The sequence below is a fragment of the Mus pahari genome, chromosome 17 (genome assembly GCF_900095145.1).
Source record: "Mus pahari chromosome 17, PAHARI_EIJ_v1.1, whole genome shotgun sequence".
In the NCBI taxonomy this organism is placed as follows: domain Eukaryota; kingdom Metazoa; phylum Chordata; class Mammalia; order Rodentia; family Muridae; genus Mus; species Mus pahari.
The window spans coordinates 44,438,024-44,457,911 of NC_034606.1; the positions used below are offsets into that span (position 1 = coordinate 44,438,024).

A 19,888-nucleotide genomic window follows, 5' to 3' on the forward strand; every position below is an offset into this window, starting at 1 on the left:
GGGTAAGGAACCCAGCAGCAGGGAGGAGGGCGGGTAAGGAACCCAGCAGCAGAGGGGAGGGCAGGTAAGGAACCCAGCAGCAGAGGGGAGGGCGGGTAAGGAACCCAGAAGCAGAGAACAGATGCAGGTCCCTCTCTCCCTACAAATTGCAAAGTTAAGGAAAAGGTGATAGGACCACACTACCGTAAGCCCAAGCTCATCCCAGCTGCATGGCCCTGTGCTGGCCTCCAGAGGGGACATCACCTGACACTAGGGAGCTGTCACAGGCTCCAAAGACTTGGGTCTTGACCATGGTTGTGTATAGCTAGGAGAGGAGCTCCCAGCAGAGGGTGGGGATGAGGGACGAGCCCATGAGGATGCCTCGTCTCACACACCAGTCTGTCTCTCACCCCACTTACCTCCGCTTCTCATCCCTCATGGAGCTCAGGATGAACGCTGGCTTCCGGGCTCGGGAGACGGGCATGAGATCCTGAAGCTCTGTGGGAACAGGGAAGGACATTCTGAGGCCAGCAGCTCCCTCCCCAAGGCCCCATGGGTCTCTAGAGAAACAGAGCTGTGCTGCGCCATGAGGTGCATCTCCTCATGGCTGGGCTCTGCCCATGGCTGAACCCACACTTCCTGCCCCTCCCTCATCTGCTTCCAGCCCCTGGATAAACCTAAACCAGGGTGTCCTAGGCCTGCTAAGAAAGGGGTACTGGGATGAGGGAGGCCACTGCTTTGGGACAGGCTCTCTCCTCCCCCTGTTAGCTCTCAGATGCCCACAGATCCCCTTCCTGCTTGACCTCCCAGCTGTGTCCCATGGTCTGTAGAGTCACGCTGCTGAAGCCGCTACACATGCCACAGACCCCAAATGGACTTTATTGATGAGGATACTACTCAGGGCCAAACTCCACGATGAAGGGAACAACCCAGTCACTCGTCCCTCAGACCACCCTTGTCCTTGTCCCGGGTCTAGAACCTCTCCATGCCTCTGGGCTCACATCCTCCTGTCTGCCTCATCTGGTCTAGTCTTCCTCTGTGTACTACCCCCCCCCCATGCCCCGCATAGCTGGGTTGACGGCCACCGTGCAGGGAGACTAGAGGCAGCAAGGCAGGCAGGTGTCCGCAGTGGCTCCCTCAGCAGGCACATGCCACAAAGCAGACAAGGTACACATGCAGGAGACTGACCAGCAAGGCAGCCGATGGTGCCTTGTGTGTAGGGAAGGGACCTAGCCTGGGTGTGCAGCTCGAGAAGGGGTGAGGGCAGGGACTAGAGCTACGGTGGGACAAGGCAGGCTCAGCGGTCTCTTAGGTCCAGGCGTTACCCGTTCACCGCCGCGCCCCAGGCCTACCATCCAGCCTGGTTTGAGTGACTGCCTGCCTGTGAAATGGAGAGAGAAAGATGGTGTGCCGTGGGATTTTAGCTTCTCTGTCCTCCAGACTTCTAGGCCTGGCTACGGTGGCTTGGCAGGAGGGGCTGGGCTTGGGGTCTCTCCCTCCGCGGTTAGAGAGGTCCGGCTGGTTAAGCCTCATTCTGTCTGGTGACTCTAACTTCTGAGTATGCTAGGTCCCTGAGTGGGTCAGGACAGAAGGCCCTGAACAGCGTCCCCATCTACTCTGGAACTGTCTCTAAGGGCACTGGTGACACACAGGGGCAACCGCTGGCTGCTTGGTCACCTCAAAAGCCTGTAGGAAACTGAAGGAGCCAGCAGAGGGCAGATCAAGTCCAGGTTAGACAGAGCCAAACAACGAGAGTTAAAGCCAGTAGCCAGGAAGCACCCCTCCCCTGTCACCTTCCCCCCCCCCCCCGGGGGAGCACAGGCGGTGACTGCTCACCTGAGCGGCATCGTGGGAAACGGCCACCCCGAGCACGTCCAGGGCACTCTCTCAGGGATGGTGGCCCATAGGGCCTCACCCAGTGGCCTGGTAGGCATCAGGGATCAGTGGGTCTTGCCTACACTGGGTAGTAACGCTTGGCTCTCCTCCCTTCAACTACTGCAGCCACGAAGCCCTGTTCCTTTCACTGGGGGCTGCTGGGATTCAAGGCCCAGACCCCGTTGGGGAGGAGAGGGGGTGCAGCAGCCTACCTAGGTTGTTTAAGCTGATCGCTGGGGGCTGAGTCCTGTCCAGAGAGAAGAGGGGGTGAGCTGCAGCTGCAGAGCCCTGCTCCGTGGAGACCCCCTGGACGATTGGGAAGTGGTGGTCGGCCCCCACCGTTTTCAGCAGGGTCAAGAGCGCCTTCCTGGTAATCACTTGTCGGGGTTTGGGAAGGAGAGACGGCACAGGGCAGACATGGCGTCAACATCAAGGGAGACCCTCCTTGCACACGGTCCCTATCTAGCAGGTGACCTGGCTGTGCGGGGTAACTACCCTGACTGGCATGTTAACAGGTCGGCTACATTAAAACGGCGTCTGGCACCAGGGAAGGGGCTGAGGACTGGGGCCAGCCAGAGTCACAGGCTCGGTGACTGTGAAGAGCCTGTCTTCCTTCTACACCAGCTGTGATGCAAAGTTCCCAACTCCATGGTCCACAGTTCTCAAAAGTGACAAAAGCTAGAGAGACGGACGACTCTGTGGTTAAGAGCACTGACTGCTCTTCCAGAGGTCCTGAGTTAAATCCCCAGCAACCACATGGTGGCTCACAGCCATCTGTAATGGGATCTGATGCCGCCTTCTGGTGCGTCTGAAGACAGTTACAGTGTTCTGACATAGAATAAATAAATAAATCTTAAAAAAAAAAAGCAAAAAAAAGCTGTCCCTTTCGATGTCCAGGAGGATGAGCCCGCCAATGGCATTAACCCTATGTGCAGGGACAGCAGGGACAGTGCCAGGACTAGCACCTCTGCCTGTGTTCACCTTGGGCTCTATGTCTTTTCTGTAGAGCTGGCTCTGAACCCAGGGCTGCTAAGCACAGCTGGAGAGGGAGGAGAAGGGAGAGGAGGGGGAAGGGGAGGGGAGGGGAAGGGGAAGAGGGGAGGGAAGGGAGGGGGAGGGGAACAAAGGAGAGGTGGGGAGGGAAGGGGGAGAGAGGGGAGGGTGGAGGGGAGGGGCCTATTTAGGTTGTTTAAGTGGAGGTGAGGCTGAGCTCTCTGCTGGGAAAGGGGGTCAAACAATTAGGGCCACACCCCACATAACCCTATACTCCTTCAAGCTCTCCAGAGGCCACCTGGGAAGAAAAGCCACCTCCTTCACTGTGAAGCCAAGCACAGTGGACAGGGGCAGCAGTGCGCATGCGATTCTACGCATGCCCCAACATGTATGAAGCATGGCGTGTGTGGGCATGCATGGCGCATGCAATGACCCTGTGCTCATTCTGCTGCTGCAGACCTGGTCCCAGCCCACCTGCACCTCGAGTACCACGCTCAGCAAGCCCTAGGTGGGCCTGCCTCTACTGTGCAGAGCCCGCCTTTGGGGAAGAAGGCTCCCTCCTCACAAGCTGCGTATGCTCCTGGCCACTCAGCTGGAGGTCTGGGCCAGCGTGACATCTACAGTTGGAATTTCCCTCCTCAGCCTCTATGGCCTCCCTGAAACTCTGGTACCAGATTCTAGGGTACATACGCTTGCTGATCTTGGAGGCTATAAATGCAGGAGTCTCCCCAAAGTCATTTGGGGTGTCCACTTCTGCCCCAAATACAATGAGGGCTTTGACCATCTCCATGTTATCTTTCTGTTGGGAATGGAAGGTGAGAAAAATAAGCAATATCATGAGACCCCCACCCACAACTAGCACACAGGGCCTCCTGACTGCCCAAGAATGGTGCTTGAAGACTGACGCCTCACAAGCGACCTCCAGAGCATCCCTCTGCTCTTCCACAGGTTCTGAATGTGGCTGACTGCTTCCTTCAGTCTCAGGGTCCCTCCTGTACTCTCATCTGGCTACCTAAGATCAGACCTATGTGGCCAGCATAGCTGTCGCCTCATGCCACAGAAGCTTCAAGGGCCGGTGGCGTCTCCTAATGAACCAGCGGCTGCCCCATGTACTGTGGGCTCAGGGAGAAGGCATGTCTGATGTAGCAGCTGAGGAAAGGAGAGTGAGCCGAGCTGTGCCTCTCCTGCTCCTCCCACACCCCCACCGTAGAGCAGCTGGGGAGCTAGCAGAGCAGGCCCAGGGATGAGGCCATGTGGCAGCAGGCTCACCGACACGGCCAGGTGCAGTGGCGTGTTCCCGTGCTCTCCGCGGGCACCTGCATTAGCCCCGTAGGTCAGCAGCACCATGACACAGTCAAAGCGGTTGCGCATCACCGCCACATGCAGGGCTGTGTTCCCTGAGGCGCTTGTGCTGTCCACATCACAGCCCCGCTTCAGCAGCATTCGGGCCATCTGGGGACACAGACCGGGTAGGCACTCAGGGCACGGCCTCCCTGAGCAGTCATCAGCAAAGAGAAGTCCAGAGGCAGCCCCAGTTCTGGGTGTGACACTAGACTGTAACCTACACATACCAGCTCCCCAGGAACTGGGTGACAATTAGGTGAAGATTAGTCTAGAAACTCGTGGCCCTTTTCTAGAGTCACAAAGGCTTCTCCAGACCCTGCCCCACAGCACTGACTCCTGAGGTCATCCCTAGGATGCGCTCCAGGGTCTTTCACGGTATCCAAGCTCACTTTGAACTGAGACATTGGGGAGGACTGTGCTGAGCCCAAAGACCAGCGGCCCTCCTGCAGCCTGAGCCTGGGTCAGTCACTGCAGCCTGGCCCTGCAGCGCTCACAGTCCTGCCTCACGAATGCTGCAGTGAAGGAACACATCTGATGTGGTGCCCCACAGAAGCCACAGACTTACCTGCTTGCCCTCCTGTCACATGTAAGTGCGGCCAGGGTGTCGGTGGCACCTGTGTTGCCAAGCTGGGCTACCTGAACATCTTCTCAGGAGGACAGAGCCACTGAGGGGCTTCAGGAGAGAGCTCAGCCTATGTGGCCAGCAGGCTCTCTGGGGGCTGCTGTGCCCAGTGATCATATCACCATCGCCACCTTCTTCTGATGAGGCACAATTTCCCACACAGTTTTGCTAACTTCCCAGGACCCCCGGTCACAGATAAATCAAGGCCACCAGCCAGTGAGCATCAGGACAGTGGTGGGACCTCAGCTCTTCCTGGGCTTGTGACACTTGTCCCCAGGTGCCACTGCCTTCCTCCCAGGAGTCTCCTCTGGGCCTGCCCTGCCCCTCGCGTGGCTGCTGACTCCACCTACCTCAGCGTTCTTGGCCCAGTGGAGTGGGCTGGCTCCATAGCGAGGGTCCTTGCTGTGGATCTGGTTGCTGTCCATGCTGATAATCATTTCAGCACACCTGCAGAGAGGTCACGGCAGGGCAGTGAGGGGCACTGCACTAGCCATGACTCGGGGACACTGCACTAGCCGTGACTCAGGGGCACTGCACTAGCAGTGACTTGTGAACACTGCACTGTTGGGGTCTCTCGAAACACGTGGACCGCCTCCCTTAAGGTAGGGGGTGTGGCCACACTGCACTAGCCATGACTCAGGACTTTTCCTACTGATTAGAGAGGTTGTAATACAACCAACTAGCTAGCCTGACAATGGCTTCTTAGATTGTGCATGCTCTTACACACACACACACACACACACACACACACACACACACACACACGGCAAATATAAACAAATTATATTAAAGTGATAAACGACAAATCAAATGACCAACAAAATAAGAAGTCAACCTATATGCTGGGGTAAAAATAGAAAACTGAGGTCAGGTGTGGCTGGTATTATATCTGTAATCCCAACGTTGAGGATGCTGAGACAGGAGGATTCCAATTCCAGACCAGCCTGAACGACATAGCACAAGCCTCTCTCAAAAAGAGTGAAGTGGGGAGGGCGGGGGATGGTTTTCCCCACCCTGGGAACTCCACTTTGTAGATTCAGATAGATATTTCTCCAAAGACATAGAAACGGCCAGTGGGTCTCTGGCAAGCTGCTCAACCTCAGTAACCAACGGGGAAATGCAAATCAAAGCCTCTGCGATCCCTCCTCTAACTGTGAAGACAGCCCTTAGCAAGACATACTAGGACACAGGGCTGGGGAGGAGGTGCCCGCTGAACACTGTAGCCTGCAGTGTAGGAGGGGCTTGAGGCTGGAGGCTGCCCGCTACCATGGACGGGGCTCCTCTCAGGCATCTCTCAAGTGACCCCATTTGTTCCCTCGCTCCAGACCGTCCTGCTGGGCAGCCATTTGCCATATTTGACCTCTCTGATTCTCCTCCAACACAAATGGAGGACTTGCCGGGACCTGAGAACTCACAGCAGAGCTAGGGAGTGGCCCTGGACTCCCTAAGACCAGAGCCTGGTGCCTGCCTCCTGCAGGGCCACCAGCTGGGAAGAAGCAATGTGCTAGATGCACAGGGCCTTGGACCACCAGGGCATCCTTGGGCCTTTAGCAAGCCCGGGAGCTGAGTACTGCTGACCCGCCAAGCCTCGGGTCTGCATCACACTTGAGAGCAGGGGAGCAAGGGCTCATGGTCAGGAAGGTGGGTGCATTAGTGCAAAACTCTAAAGGGTCTGTTCTTTGCACAGTGTTTGCGAAACACTTGGTGTGAAGCCACCACATAAGAGCACCAGGCGCTTTCTCTAGCCCTGCACCCTTGGCCAGTTATCTGGTGAGGCTTGAGGAACCGGGCCTAGTCCCTGGCCCTGCAGGTGGTGGGGGCCATGCGGTGGTGAGGCTTACCCCTTCTGGGAAAACTTCATGGCTGTGTGGATGGGGAAGCCACCGGGCCCCATGATGTTGCAGCGGGCATTACAGAGCAGCAGGACACGCACCATCTCCTGCTTCCCCATCTGGCAGGCCAGGTGCAGTGGAGTCAGCCCTTGGTTGTTTACCTGGTTCAGGCCGGCTGAGGCGTTCTTCCCTAGGAGCTGACAGGACAACACAGGTAAGCACCGGCCACTCACTTCTCTAACCCCTAGGGGCCATTTGCCTCCATGAGGACAGAGGAACACGGAGGAGGAAGGCTGCTCTGGAGATTATAAGACTGCCTGACCAGCGTGTGGGTGTGGAGCTGGCCTGACTGTGGCTCAGATGCACACTTCCCAAGGAGCTTCACACCACAGTTTCTTGTGTGAGGAGAAGACAACAGTGCTCTGACCCAGGGGAGCATTCTGAGAATTGACTAGAACATAAGCCACTTGGTGCAGGCACAAGGCAGCAAAATCAGAGGACAGGTGTGACACATGACCACTGGCCAGGAGGACCCCCCTGCTCCAGGCAGCACTCGACTGCGCAGCATTAGACACAGATCTATGTTTTCTAGAAAAGTTCTAGGGAGGATAGAAATAGTGGGTGGACTTGCTCATTCTAGGCCATAACGCACAAGCTGAAAGTGTGCCTTCCCTCTCCAAGTGGCTTCTCCACAGCACCACTCCGTCTACTTAGCCATAATTTAAAAACATCATCTGGGGTTGGAGAGATGAGATGGCATTGGATCCCATTACAGATGGTTGTGAGACACCACATGGTTGCCGGACATTGAACTCAGGACCTCTGGAAGAGCAACCAGTGCTCTTAACCGCTGAGCCATCTCTCCAGCCCATTAAAATGTTTTCTATCCTAGTACCTAACAACCAAAAGGAGTGTGAAGTGGAAATGTCTGGTTTCTCTGGAAAGTCAGTTATGTCAAATGATATTTGGCTGGGGCACATAGATGAAAAGATGTTTTGCTAAAGCAGACTCATGAAAGGATACATGATATTAACAAGGAATATAAATATAACCAACAGATGGAGGATGATGCTGGATAGTATTGGTATGCCTTGCCACTCCTTACTGGTCATCTCCTGTCGTGATGTCATAGAAAGAAGCAAACCAAAAAACTTCTGGTTGTGTTCTAGAAGCTTCCTTGGACTTGGGCTGATTGGCAAAGTGAAGTGGAAGTTTCTGGATATGTCAGTGATATAGATTCACATGGAGTTTTCCTGAAGCCAGACCCGTGGGAGGACACGTGATGTTTGGAGTAGAAATGGGACTCCACGGACAGCGGTGGGCTTTCATTGGATCTTGTGTCTTTGTCTTTGCTGATATTCCCTTCACTGAGGTATGGCAGAGAACTTCTGGAGTCCCTGCTGGTCCCTGATCACTCCTGCTGACTTGTGTTTTGTGCCGATGTCTCTGAGTTTGCTATCCTGACACACAGGACTGGACTGCTGGTGTCATGCTCCTTCAGCAGCACATATACTAAGATTGTCAGGACTGCTGGTGTCCTGACAATTGGAGAATGAAATTGCCCCAAGGAACTGCTTCCAAACACCATATGGCAGAGCCTCACAGCCTCCCCTGGATTGACCTGCCGTTGCTGATTCGTGAATGGTGTTTGCGAGTAGATTGAGCTACTGCCGCTGATTCATATGAACTGAATTGCTGATATCCTGACAATGCAAACTGGATCTGCTCCAAGAATATCTCAAGAGGTTCACTTCCCCCGTATCCTAATAACATTTCTTTTCCATTACCTCTGGTGGGTGGTGGGCTAGAAGGGAGGTTAAAGCATTTAAGAACCCTCATTAAAGTAGGTTTTAAAAATCTGGAGCCTGTAGGAGCGCCTCTGCACAAACACCTACACCTCTGAGGCAATCTGAGTGCCCACGAATTAGGTTAAGGCTCCCAGCACCTTGAGCCCTCCTGACAGGGGCTGACCTGATGCACCCAGTCCAGGGGCTAAGCTCTGGGCAGCTGCTGAGCTCCGTGCCTGACTACAGTTTCCATGGAGTTCAGCTCACAGAGCTGGAGAACTTCCACAGCTAAGATATGTCTCCCTCTAAGTGTCACGGGGTGGAGGATGGGGGTGACAAAGGAATCAGGAATCAAGGACAGATGAGTGAGAAGACCCAGAAAGACTCATGGACTTGAGGCCCCCAAGTCAAGTTTCCAGCACAACAAGGTGCTCGGTTGCTCAGCCCCCGCCCACGGCCCAGCACCCACCTGTAGCACCTGGGGGTTGTCCCCTTGCACAGCGTAATGGAAGGCAGTCTCTCCTTTGTTGTCAGTGACATCCATCTGGGCGTGGCAGTACTGTACCAGCTCCACCAGGATCTCACTGTCACCCTTGCGGCAGGCCAGATGTAGCGGAGTACAGCCCTCCTCATTCTCTGTGCTGTTGGCGCAGCTGATGAAGGGTTGGGGTGGGTGGACAGCGATAGGTAAATGACAGGCAGGGGACCAAAGGCAGGCGTGCTGAGAAGCCTGAATGCAGAGGCAGGGTGCAGCAAGGTCTGGAGGTTCTAGCATGACCCAGTCCAGGCTGCAGAGCATTCTGCTCACCTGTGCGGAGATGTACCCTAGGGCCATGCCAGCATGAGGGGACAACAGGTGACACAGAGAAAGGGCACTCAGGACAGAAACTTCAGTGTCGCGAGTGATGCACTGAATCTCTGTGCTTCGGACTGAGATGGGACACCGTGGTCTCCGTGGTCATGCTTAGAGCAGCCCAGCTCACAGGTTCTGTTTTTGTTTTTTAAAATAAGGTCTTGCTCTGTAGACCAGGCTGGCCTCAAACTCACGAATCTGCCTGCCTCTGCCTCCCAAGTGCTGGAACTAAAGGTGAGGTTTAGCCAGCGCCCAGGCATTGAGCAGAGGAGCGTGGGGTGGTCAGCCGGTGACTTGCAAGCACAGCCACGGTGACTTCTTTGGGGAGTTTGCTGATACAGCATTGAGTGGGTGAATATAATGGAGACCAGACAAGCTTCTGGGAAAACAGCAGGGCTTGGGAAGGAGGCTCCGATCGAGCCCCTCCCTCAGCAGCCTCTCCTACCGAATAGCCTCTCTGTGAGATGACTGAGGAGTTGGAAGAACTCACTGTTCGCATGTCCTTCTGGTTTTAATTAGTGCTCTCGGGTTATTAAGCCATGGCAATGTTATTCCTTTCTCACCCAAGCCATGGGAAGTACAAGGGCCAGGGGTGGAGACCCCAGGCCAGCGTGCAGCATGTGTGCTCCACGGGGCTAATGGACAGTCCGCACCACACCGCAGCGCTCTACCCCACCCCACCCCACCCCACCCCACCCCACCCCCCGCTTCTATGAGGGCTGTGATGGAAGCACTCCCGGATGCCGAGCTCCACAGCCAGGTGCGTCACCGTCCAGCTGGGGTGGTTCCGGATGAGGTCGGTCAGGTGCTGCAGCACCTCCACATGCAGGACCTGCACAGAGCTCTCGTAGAAGGGCGGCAGCTGGGAGGAGTACTGCTGGAAGTTCACCAGGGCGGCTGCCTCGGACTCCAGTTGGAAGAGCCTGCCACCAGGAGAGGCCACACAGGTGAGTCCTGAGGGAGGGAACCTGGGCCAGCTCAGGGGCAGTGCCCAGCATAATCACGCGGTGTCCCCCACCCCCCACCCCCCCAGGCACCCCTCTCTCTGCCCCTGGAGGCAGGCTGACCCTCTTGTTCCAACTCTACCCTCAGATCGGAGCTTGCTTTGGACAGATTTGTGCTTGGGGTCTTTCAGCTGGTGATCTTATATCTTATTTAATGGAAGCCATGTCATATTCGCTTCTAACTTGGTTGTCACATCTGGAAGCCTCCCTTTCAAACTCTGGCTCTTTGTGTACGGTCAGAATTGAGTAAGTGGGGCTGGTGAGATGGCTCAGTGGGTAAGAGCACCCGACTGCTCTTCCGAAGGTCCGGAGTGCAAATCCCAGCAACCACATGGTGGCTCATAACCATCCGTAACGAGATCTGACGCCCTCTTCTGGAGTGTCTGAAGACAGCTACAGTGTACTTACATATAATAAATAAATCTTTAAAAAAAAAAAATTGAATAAGTGATATTTCACCCAGATGGCCAGCTACAGACTACTATGTGGGTTACAGCTCAGCCATCTATCTACTACACAGCCATTAAAGTACTTTAAAGTGATAGGGATGGGCTGGCAAAATGACCCAATGGCTAAAGGGATGAAGAAAGAAGCTGACTCCCAAAGTTGCCCTCCGATCTCTCTTCAACACTATGACATGGCCACAATCAAAATAAGTAAAGTACAAGAAATTAAAAAAAAATAGGGAGATGTTTATTTTGAAATGTGGGAAAAAAAAGCAGAATACAAATAATATAGAATACAAAGTGATCTTAATTACCCAACATGGGCAGTGAAGAGATGTGTCAAAAATCTGTTCAGAAGCAGAATAAAACTAACACTCCTACCATTTCTCTTACTCTAAACTTCCCTAGTGAGCGCATGCATTATTTTCCTAGTTAGAAAACAAAGCTCTGTTTATTTAAAAAGAGTTGGGCTGGAGTCCAGTTCTGCTGTGAAATTGCTGTGTGACTTTGGTAAGTCTCTCCCCATCTCTGAGCCTCACGTGAAACTTAAGATGGAAACTAAGTGCACTACTGTAGGACGGTAGGAAAGCATTGTGACACATCACGAAGCCAGGCAGACACACTGGCCTGCAGTTCTCACCGTGGCTCTCAACCATCCCGGCTTTGTCGAGGGAGCCAGCCTGTCCGTGCAGGACAAGGTTCTCAACAGAGCGACTAAAGGAATAAGCCAGTGTGGAGACCTGCTCTTTTGAGTGTCTGCTCCTAGGGGGTTGGGTAGCGACATGGAGTTCTCAGGAGAGTATGAGGGAATCCATGCTATGAGGACTCTGCCAGCACCCCAGAGCACGGGGAGAGGGAGACTGGGCCTCGGCCCTCGTGGGCTGGGCTTCCTCTCCTCCTGTGCGTCAGATGCTGCAGTGCGGCACCGCGCTCCAGAGCACGAGAGCAGGAGTGAGCTGGGTGCCGGCCACGTTTGACTACCCCCTTACTTGCTCTGTTTAGAATGGCATCTGTCACAGAGGAGGGTACAGAGTTCAGTGTCTTCATAAGCTACGTGACAAGTGTGAGGGCAGCCTGGGGTACATGAGACTGTCTTTAAAAGGCTCAAGCTAAGGGCTACAGACTAGACTGTGTTGAAAAGAAAACTAGTGAACAGGAAGAAATGTTTGCAGAAAATAGGCAGAATTAAGTATGCAGAGACAACCAACCAAAAGAGGGCAATACAGGAAAACAAGGAAGAAACATAAACCATCGCCAGGGCGCCAGACGCAGAAGAAACTAGACAGACGTCTCATTTGAAAGGTTAATGTCTACAAACTTTCCAAAAAGGGTTTGCAAACAACATCTCCTGGGTCTCCTCTGGTCTATCTCCCTATAAACCCCATTTAAATGCCCAGGCTGGGTATGATGCACACGCCTGTAATCCCAGCATTCGGAAGGCAGAGGCAGGGGATTGCTGTGAGGTTAAGACCGGCCTAGACCTCACAGTTAAGTGTCAGAGCAACAGTCTGAGAACCTGTCTCAGAAAATAAGGTAAAATAAACATAAGACAGGCAAAATGGCTCAGTGGGTAAAGGTGCTTGCTGCCATGCCTGATGGCCCAGGTATGATCCCCTGAGCGCACACTGTTGGGGTCTCCCACCTCCACTAATCACTCTCCCTCAAAACACCAGCCCCCTACAGGCGCTGAGGCCCACCAGAGAGTTGCTGTGTTTCCACCACCTACCGAGAGGACCACCTCGGATCTCCCAGAATGCAGCATCCTTGGACCGCCTATGTCCCCGCCTCGATCCTCAGACCCGCCTAAGATCCCTTGGACCCGCCTACGATCGGACTGCCACCGGCAACTTCAAAAGACTAAAAATGGGGCTGGGATTTTTCCATGTTACTTAAACAGAGTTCGGTTATTAAACTTCGAGCCTTGACCAGTATGACATTGCCTTGGCTTCAATTTCCTTTCACAGCCTATTCCCTTTTAGGATATTCCCGCCTTTCAGGATGAACCTAGACCGAACCTAGACCAGAGTGTTTCCGCAGGCGGGAACACTCATCACGCCATTGAAGGAAAGAAGTGATTCCAGAAAACTGTCTTCCTACACACACACAAACAAATCTTTTTTAGAAAAATATTTTATTACATTTATTTATTTGTATGTATACATGTGCAAATGTAGGTACCAGAGATTTGAACTCACACTGCCGAGCTGGGTGGAAAGAGCCTTTACCCACTGAATCATCTCACCGGCCCATAAGTAAATCTCTTAGAAAACAAAACCAAACCCCAATCCACGCCTACTATCATGTGTAGACTATAAAACAGGGCCCCAAGCCCTCTGGCATGCCTGTCACCAAGTCACTGGGATCTAACTTGCTCTACTCTGTGACCTGACTGTCTAAATGCTTTATCATTACAACAAACAAAAGCAGAGACATCCCACTGTCTTCACAGAGGCCTGAAGACACTAGAAGATTCTATATCTTTCTCAGGACCTGGCTAGCATGCCACAGGGAGATGGAGAAATGGTGGAGATGTCTGGGCCCTGGATGAACTCATAGCCAAGCACTAGCGCCAAGCCACCAGGCTGGGAGACTTTCGAAGAGGGAAGTGTAGTTAATGGACGCCAGCAGGTGCCCTGCAGAGAAGCGAGCCCTTGCTCTGCGCATCTTGTAGACTTTTACGCTACATCAATCAGCGCTGTTTTAGATCACTAAGTTCTGCTGGCAGTGAGGCACACGAGAACAGAAACTGATGTGTGCACAGATGTAAGGAGGTGGTCAACATGGTGGAGGGTAACCACAGTGTGACAGCTGCTTGTCACACAGAAGCCAACACTAACACAATGACAGCTCTACAGAGCAGAAAGAACATGAATCTTAGGGAGAAGCTTCTGCCCAGTAAACCCAAAAACAAAGGACAATCCAAGGAAGCTGGAGAGAAAAAGCCTTTAAGAGCCCCTGGTGCTCTGGAAGAGGCCCAGAGTTCAGTTCCCAGCACCCACCCATGTAGGGGAGATCACAAAAGCCTGTAAGTTCAGGGAATCTGATGGCATCCTCCAGCCTCTGCAGGCATGCTTGTGTGTGTGTGTGTGTGTGTTTACACAAGTAAATATTAAAAAATAATACCTAGGCATGGTGACACACACTCAGCACTCAGGATGCAGAAATAGGTGGATCTCTAACTTTGAGACTAGCCTGGTCTATATAGTGAGTTCCAGAACAGCCAAAGCTACACAGTAAGACCCTGTCCCCAAAAAACAAAGCTAAATAAATAAATAGAGAAGACCATCAAAAATTGCAAAAGTGTAAGTAGAAATGGCTGGACTCATGACCATGTATAATATACACTCATCGCTTCTACAGGCACCAGGCATGTACACAGTGTACAGACCTGCGTGCAGGCAAAATATTCATACACATACAAAGATAAAATACAGCAATAAATATTTTTAATAAGTAATGATTTTAAATGGCCGAGAGCCGAGCAGATACATCACTGAAGAAGATGCCAGAGTGGCTAGTCACTGCTGAAGGGCTGTACTGACACCAAATAAACACACCGTAAGATTATAATGATGCTCCACTAGACACTCAAGGGGCTGACTCAGGTTTTTTGCACTGACAATATAAAGTCTCAGGATATACAGCAACAGGAAGTCCCCCTCACAATCACTACCTACCAAGGCTGCCATGGCCTTCGGGCCACCAGCACTCCTGGGTACATGGCAGACAGGAAGTCACACATGACACGCACACAGCAAAAACAAGAGCCTACATGTCCATCAACCAGAGGATACGTCGCTAAACAGTGACGTGCAGTCATGTGCTGCTTGACAACAGGGCTGCATTCTGAGAAATGTGTGGTCAAATCGTGAATGTTGGGCATGGTAGTGTGTTGATCCCAGCAGGATCCATAATGAGACCATGTCTAAGAAAAAGGAAAGGCTGTGTGAGGAACACAGCTGTCGAGCTGGGGTTGCCGGTCCCTGGTGAAGGGGCTCTGGGTACAGCATGTGTTCTGTCTGTCTGTCTGCCTGGGCCTCAGGCCCAGGGCTCCTGTGAACAAGTGGATGCTGGGATAGCCAGGAGAACAAGCAGAAAGAGAATGGATACAAACTTCGTCGTCAGTCAGTCCAGCTCCACCACACCCTCAATATGAAGGCTTGGCTCTGCCAACTCTCCCCTTCTCCCACTCTGCCCTGCCCTGGAGTTCTACCCTGATCTTCTAGAACCAAGAAGTCCCAGCATGCCTAGTGCCAGCACTTACACAGCAGCTGTCCAACCCCTGACCCCTACCACAACAGTCACACCACTGAAGACTCAGTTGAGGCCACCACAGTGGGTCCTTCTGACTTCCCCATCCTTCGTCCTTCCCAGCAGCAAAGCCTCAGGAAGGGACCCACGCTTTTCTGCTCTCGGCTCCTCCCTCCTGTAATAGAACTCCCAGGCAGAGCTCCAGGGAAGCCCCAGGATGGAGGGAACGAAACGAGAGGTGCACGTCCCACTGACATCACCTACCGGAAGCCACTCTGTGGGTTCCTAGGGCTGACCAGGACACAGTCCCAGGTATGATTGGAGACATTCTGCAACAGGATCAGCTGCCCTTCCTCTCGAACACGTTCACTTGAGGCATAGTCAGTCAAGGACAACTCCTTCACCCGGAATGGGTTAGAGAACAAGTTGGTGACACTACTGAGGGTGTTGACGAGGCGTCCGAAGAACTGCATCTTCTGTGGGGCAGGGTGGAGTCCCAGCCTGCCCTTCTGCTCTGGAAGAAAAGGAGGTCTCTGGTCAGTCAGATGCAGTCTCCCTCACGCACCTCACAGGAGTTCTGCACAGGCACGCGCGCGCGCGCGCGCACACACACACACACACACACACACACACTAGCTCTGTGCCCTGATTCTGGACTAGCAAGAACCTGAAAGGGAGAGAAAGAGCCTGAGCATTCAGCAGGTCTGATGGAGCGCCCCAGAGCTCTCAGGCCAGGCCAGGGACCACTCCCTGACCAGGACTGACTGGGGACTAGTGCTACAGTAAGGACAGTGGCCATGGATGTGGTGTCTGCAGCAAGGCCTGGCCGAGCGGACAGCTTCTCACCATGCAAACCAGAGTTGACATTCTGGAGATGGCAGAACTGACCTTGGGCATGCCGACTCCACAAGCAAAGCCAAGGACCCCTCACTATGACATACCAGAATACACCACACCACTGGGGGTGGGGGGAGCAACTGTCTTTCTGCACCTTTTCACTGCTTTCACACAGATCTCTGAAAATGGCCACAGAATCGGATGAAAGAAGACATGTAGGCTCGGACATGCCAAACGTGCACTTGGGGATAGGTGTATATAGAGATGTGTGTGTGTCTGCAGGTACTTGTGGGGCCAGGGTTACCTGCAGGTTTTTGAGACAGAGACCCCCAGGGACCTGGGACTTACCAACTAGGCTAGACTGGCTGGCCAGCGAGCCTCTAGGCAGTGTCCTGTCTGCCTCCCCAGCACTGAGATCCCAAGTGCATGCCACCAGCTCTTTGTACATAGGTATCGGGACAGAACCTCACCTCACGCCAGAATGACTGGGCTGTCACATTAGCACCCATAGGGAGAGAGTTGGGTTTGTTTGTTTGTTTGTTTGTTTTTTAAGATTTATTTATTTATTTATTATATGTAAGTACACCGTAGCTGTCTTCAGACGCTCCAGAAGAGGGCATCAGATCTTATTACAGATGGTTGTGAGCCATCATGTGGTTGCTGGGATTTGAACTCCGGACCTTTGGAAGAGCAGTCGGGTGCTCTTACCCACTGAGCCATCTCACCAGCCTGAGAGTTGGGTTTTTTGTTGTTGTTGTTGTTGTTGTTGTTTGTTTGTCTGTTTTGAAACAGATTAAGTCAGGGTTTCTGTTATAAAAATTGTCTCCCAGTCTAGATTGGAGCCTTAGACTGTGTGTTCGTGTGTACCGGGGATAGAACCCAGAGCTCCACACTTATTAAGCTACAGCCCCAGCCCCAGAGTTAAGAGAACTGTGTTTTCTTGGGCTTCCAGAAAGTATATCGCCTTCCCCAGAGGCCACCCTCTACCTCTGAATCAACATGTCACCTCTTGAAAGAGTAGGCTAGACAGCACAGAGCCCAGCAGTAAGGATGCCCTGAGGGAGCATGGCACTGCATGGACACTAGTTCTCAGTCTGATCCTGTTCTGGCCCAAGGTAGGAAGAGAGGACTAACCTTGGTGATGGAATGGAGACAAACTGTGGAGTAAGCTAAAAACAGAGTGAGGGTCGCCCATGACACCACCTCAGCGTATCCCTTTCCAGTTTCAGCAGCTGTGGTCTGAAAGCACTCATAGAACATTCCAGAAAAAGTTAACTCATTAGTTGTAAACATTACGCTCTTCCGAAAGCATGGTGAGTCTTAGATCAGCCTGCTGGGTCTCAGCTGGGTGTATGAGGCAGGGTGTGAACACCACACACATGGTCTGTCCAGCGCCTAGCAGCCTGCTTCACTGTCAGATGGTTAGGGTAAGTGACCCTAGTGTTACTTAACAATGGCATCAAGGGCTAACATTGTGCTTGTAGCACAGAGCAGACTTTTCTAGCCCTGGCACTGCATTATCTGGGCATGGAGACAGATACTTGGAAACCCAGGACCACTATAGGATAGGGGTGGAGTTCAAGGGCATCCTGGTCCACACAGTGAGTTTGGGGCCAGCCTGGCACCTGAAAGACAGTACTGTTTTAAATGTTGGCTATCTTTACTTAACTACTTCCCCCATTTTACAGATAAGAAAACTAAGATTTAGAGAATATGAGTGCATCACTCTAGAAACTTTGGAAGTCCTTGCTTTTCTAACAATAATGAGATGGTGGGGAAGAATGCAAGTCGTGTCTTCTTCAACACAGGGACAGTCAACTATGGTGGGCCACACCTGGAATCCCAGACTCAGGAGGCAAATAAAGGTAGCCGGCCCAGGCAGCACAGCAAGTCCCAGGCCAGTTCTGACTATGAAGTGAGATGCTGTCTTGCCAAGCCAAGATAGGGCTGGAGAGAGAGTTCAGAAGTTAGGAGCACTGGCTGTTCTTCAGAGGATCTGAATTTAGTTCCCAAAACCCACGTAGCATCTCACAATCATCTGAAACTCCAGTTCCAGAGGATCCTGTATGCTCTTCTGCCTTCCACAGATATCAGCTATTCATGTGGTATACAGGCACACGTGCAGGCAAAATACCCATACACAGAAAATAAAAATAAACAAACCTCAAAAATGGTTAAGACATAGGGCTTGATACTAAGGAAATGATAAATGATACTAAGGAAAAAAAATTACACATTCTTATAGGTGGGACTAAATTCAAACTACAACAACAACAAAAATGAACAGTGGCTAGTGGGTCAGAAAATAGAACAATATAGAACAAAAGTCACAGCTGGGCATGGTGGTACATGCCTTTAATTCCAGAACTCAGGAGACAGAGACAGTTGGATCTCTGTGTGTTCAAGGATAGCCAACCTGGTCTATATAGTGAGTTTCATGATAGCCGGGGCTACAAAGAGAGACCCTGTCTCAAACAACAACCACAACCACAACAACAACAAACAGACAAAACCCAGAGACCACAAAACAGCAGATAGAGAGGATGAATCAGCCTAAACAGACAACATGAGGTTATGATTAAAAATAAGACCACCAGATAGCAAGAGAGCTTGGCACGTCAAAGCGCCTGCAGCCGAGTCTGACGACCCGAGTTGATCCTTGAGACTCAGAAGAAGGAGAAATGACTTACGTTGTCCTCTGGCCTCCACATATGTGTCATAACACACACATGCACACACAATTCTAAAATGTAATAAAAAATCATATACACACTCATTACAGAGTTAACTGTTTCAGCTCAGATGAAACATAGTAACTTATATGGAAAGTAGATTCTAACAGCATGGAGGGTAGACAGCTGTCCAGCTCTTGTGATGTTTAAGGCTTACTGTAAAAATAAAGGTTGTGTGTATCTTTTATCTGGGAACTAAGCAGTCAAAGGAGGGGTAGAAACCCCAGCTTGAGGTTAAAACACACAAATGAGTGCACAAACGTCGAAGTGTGTGTGCTGTGTCAGCCAGTGGCAGGAATCCGTGTGCTATGGCCCCTGCATCCTTCTATCATGTAGGTGCCAAGAATCAAACTCAAGTTGACAGGCTAGGCAGCAAATGCCTTTACCCACTGAATACCTACTGCCCCCTCCCAAGCCCTTTGCAAGAAAACAATCATACGGGGTATGATGGTTCACACCTATGATCCCAGCCCTTGGGAATCTAAAGCTGTTGGATCCGGTCTGGTCTCACAGTGAGCTCTAGGACAGAGTAGTCTTGTCTCAAGTAACAACAAAAATCTTTCCTTTTATACCCCAGCAAGTATTCTGTGTGTCACTGGGATGTGTGCATGTTCAGATGTGTGTGTGTGTGTGTGTGTGTGTGTGTGTGTGTGTGTGAATGTGCGCGGAGGCCAGAGGTCAACCTCAGCTACCACTGCTCAGGATTTTGAGATAAGGACTCCTCAGCAGCTCCTGGGGTTGACTAACTTGCCATGCAAGTTCTGGGGACTTTTTTCCAGCTCCAGAATCGTCAGCACACACCACCGCTGAGGACTGGACTCAGGTCCTCCCGCTTGTGAGAGGCTCTTTGCTCTTTACCCACTGAACTATTTATTGCTCCAACAGATTCTGAGTGACTGTCGGCCTGGGCACACCTGGCACCTCCCTCCACCCCATCCTAAGCTCCTATCACTTCTTCTGCTTGGCCACCCTCCAACACGGTTATCCTCGCTTTGAGTAGGAGGAAGCTAAGGGACAGAAAGGCAGTGTGACATTCCCAAGGTCACACAGCTGACAGGAACAGGGCAGAGTGCTACAGTCCAAGGCGAGCAGCTCCAGAGTCTAAGCTTCTTCAGGAGGCTCCCAAGTTCTCTCATCCTAGTGCCAAGCATGGCTCCATTCAAGATTCTTGTGGGGAAATTTAACTGAGTGAATATTTTGCACAATCTTCTTTAAAAGAAAAGGGGGGGGGGACTGGTGAGATAGTGCACCATAGCACTCATTCTGCCCTCCCCCACCCCACCTGGACACAAATAAAAATGTAAATTAAATCCAAAACTAAAAAAAGACATAG

General features: G+C 52.0%; 1 protein-coding gene across 1 annotated transcript in view; it reads right to left on the bottom strand.

The window, feature by feature from the left end:
- The window catches only part of Pla2g6 (phospholipase A2 group VI), a 39,594-nt gene that overhangs the window by 14,976 nt on the left and 4,730 nt on the right, over positions 1-19,888 (bottom strand). Inside the window, exons 2-10 of the mRNA XM_021216857.2 lie at positions 15,251-15,500; positions 10,000-10,208; positions 8,902-9,092; positions 6,655-6,842; positions 5,164-5,260; positions 4,117-4,299; positions 3,538-3,646; positions 2,067-2,231; positions 399-477 (exon numbers count right to left, since the gene is read on the bottom strand). Of these exons, the coding sequence (XP_021072516.1) occupies positions 399-477; positions 2,067-2,231; positions 3,538-3,646; positions 4,117-4,299; positions 5,164-5,260; positions 6,655-6,842; positions 8,902-9,092; positions 10,000-10,208; positions 15,251-15,459 (1,430 nt within the window). The 5' untranslated portion in view covers positions 15,460-15,500. The remainder of the gene's footprint in view (positions 1-398; positions 478-2,066; positions 2,232-3,537; positions 3,647-4,116; positions 4,300-5,163; positions 5,261-6,654; positions 6,843-8,901; positions 9,093-9,999; positions 10,209-15,250; positions 15,501-19,888) is intronic.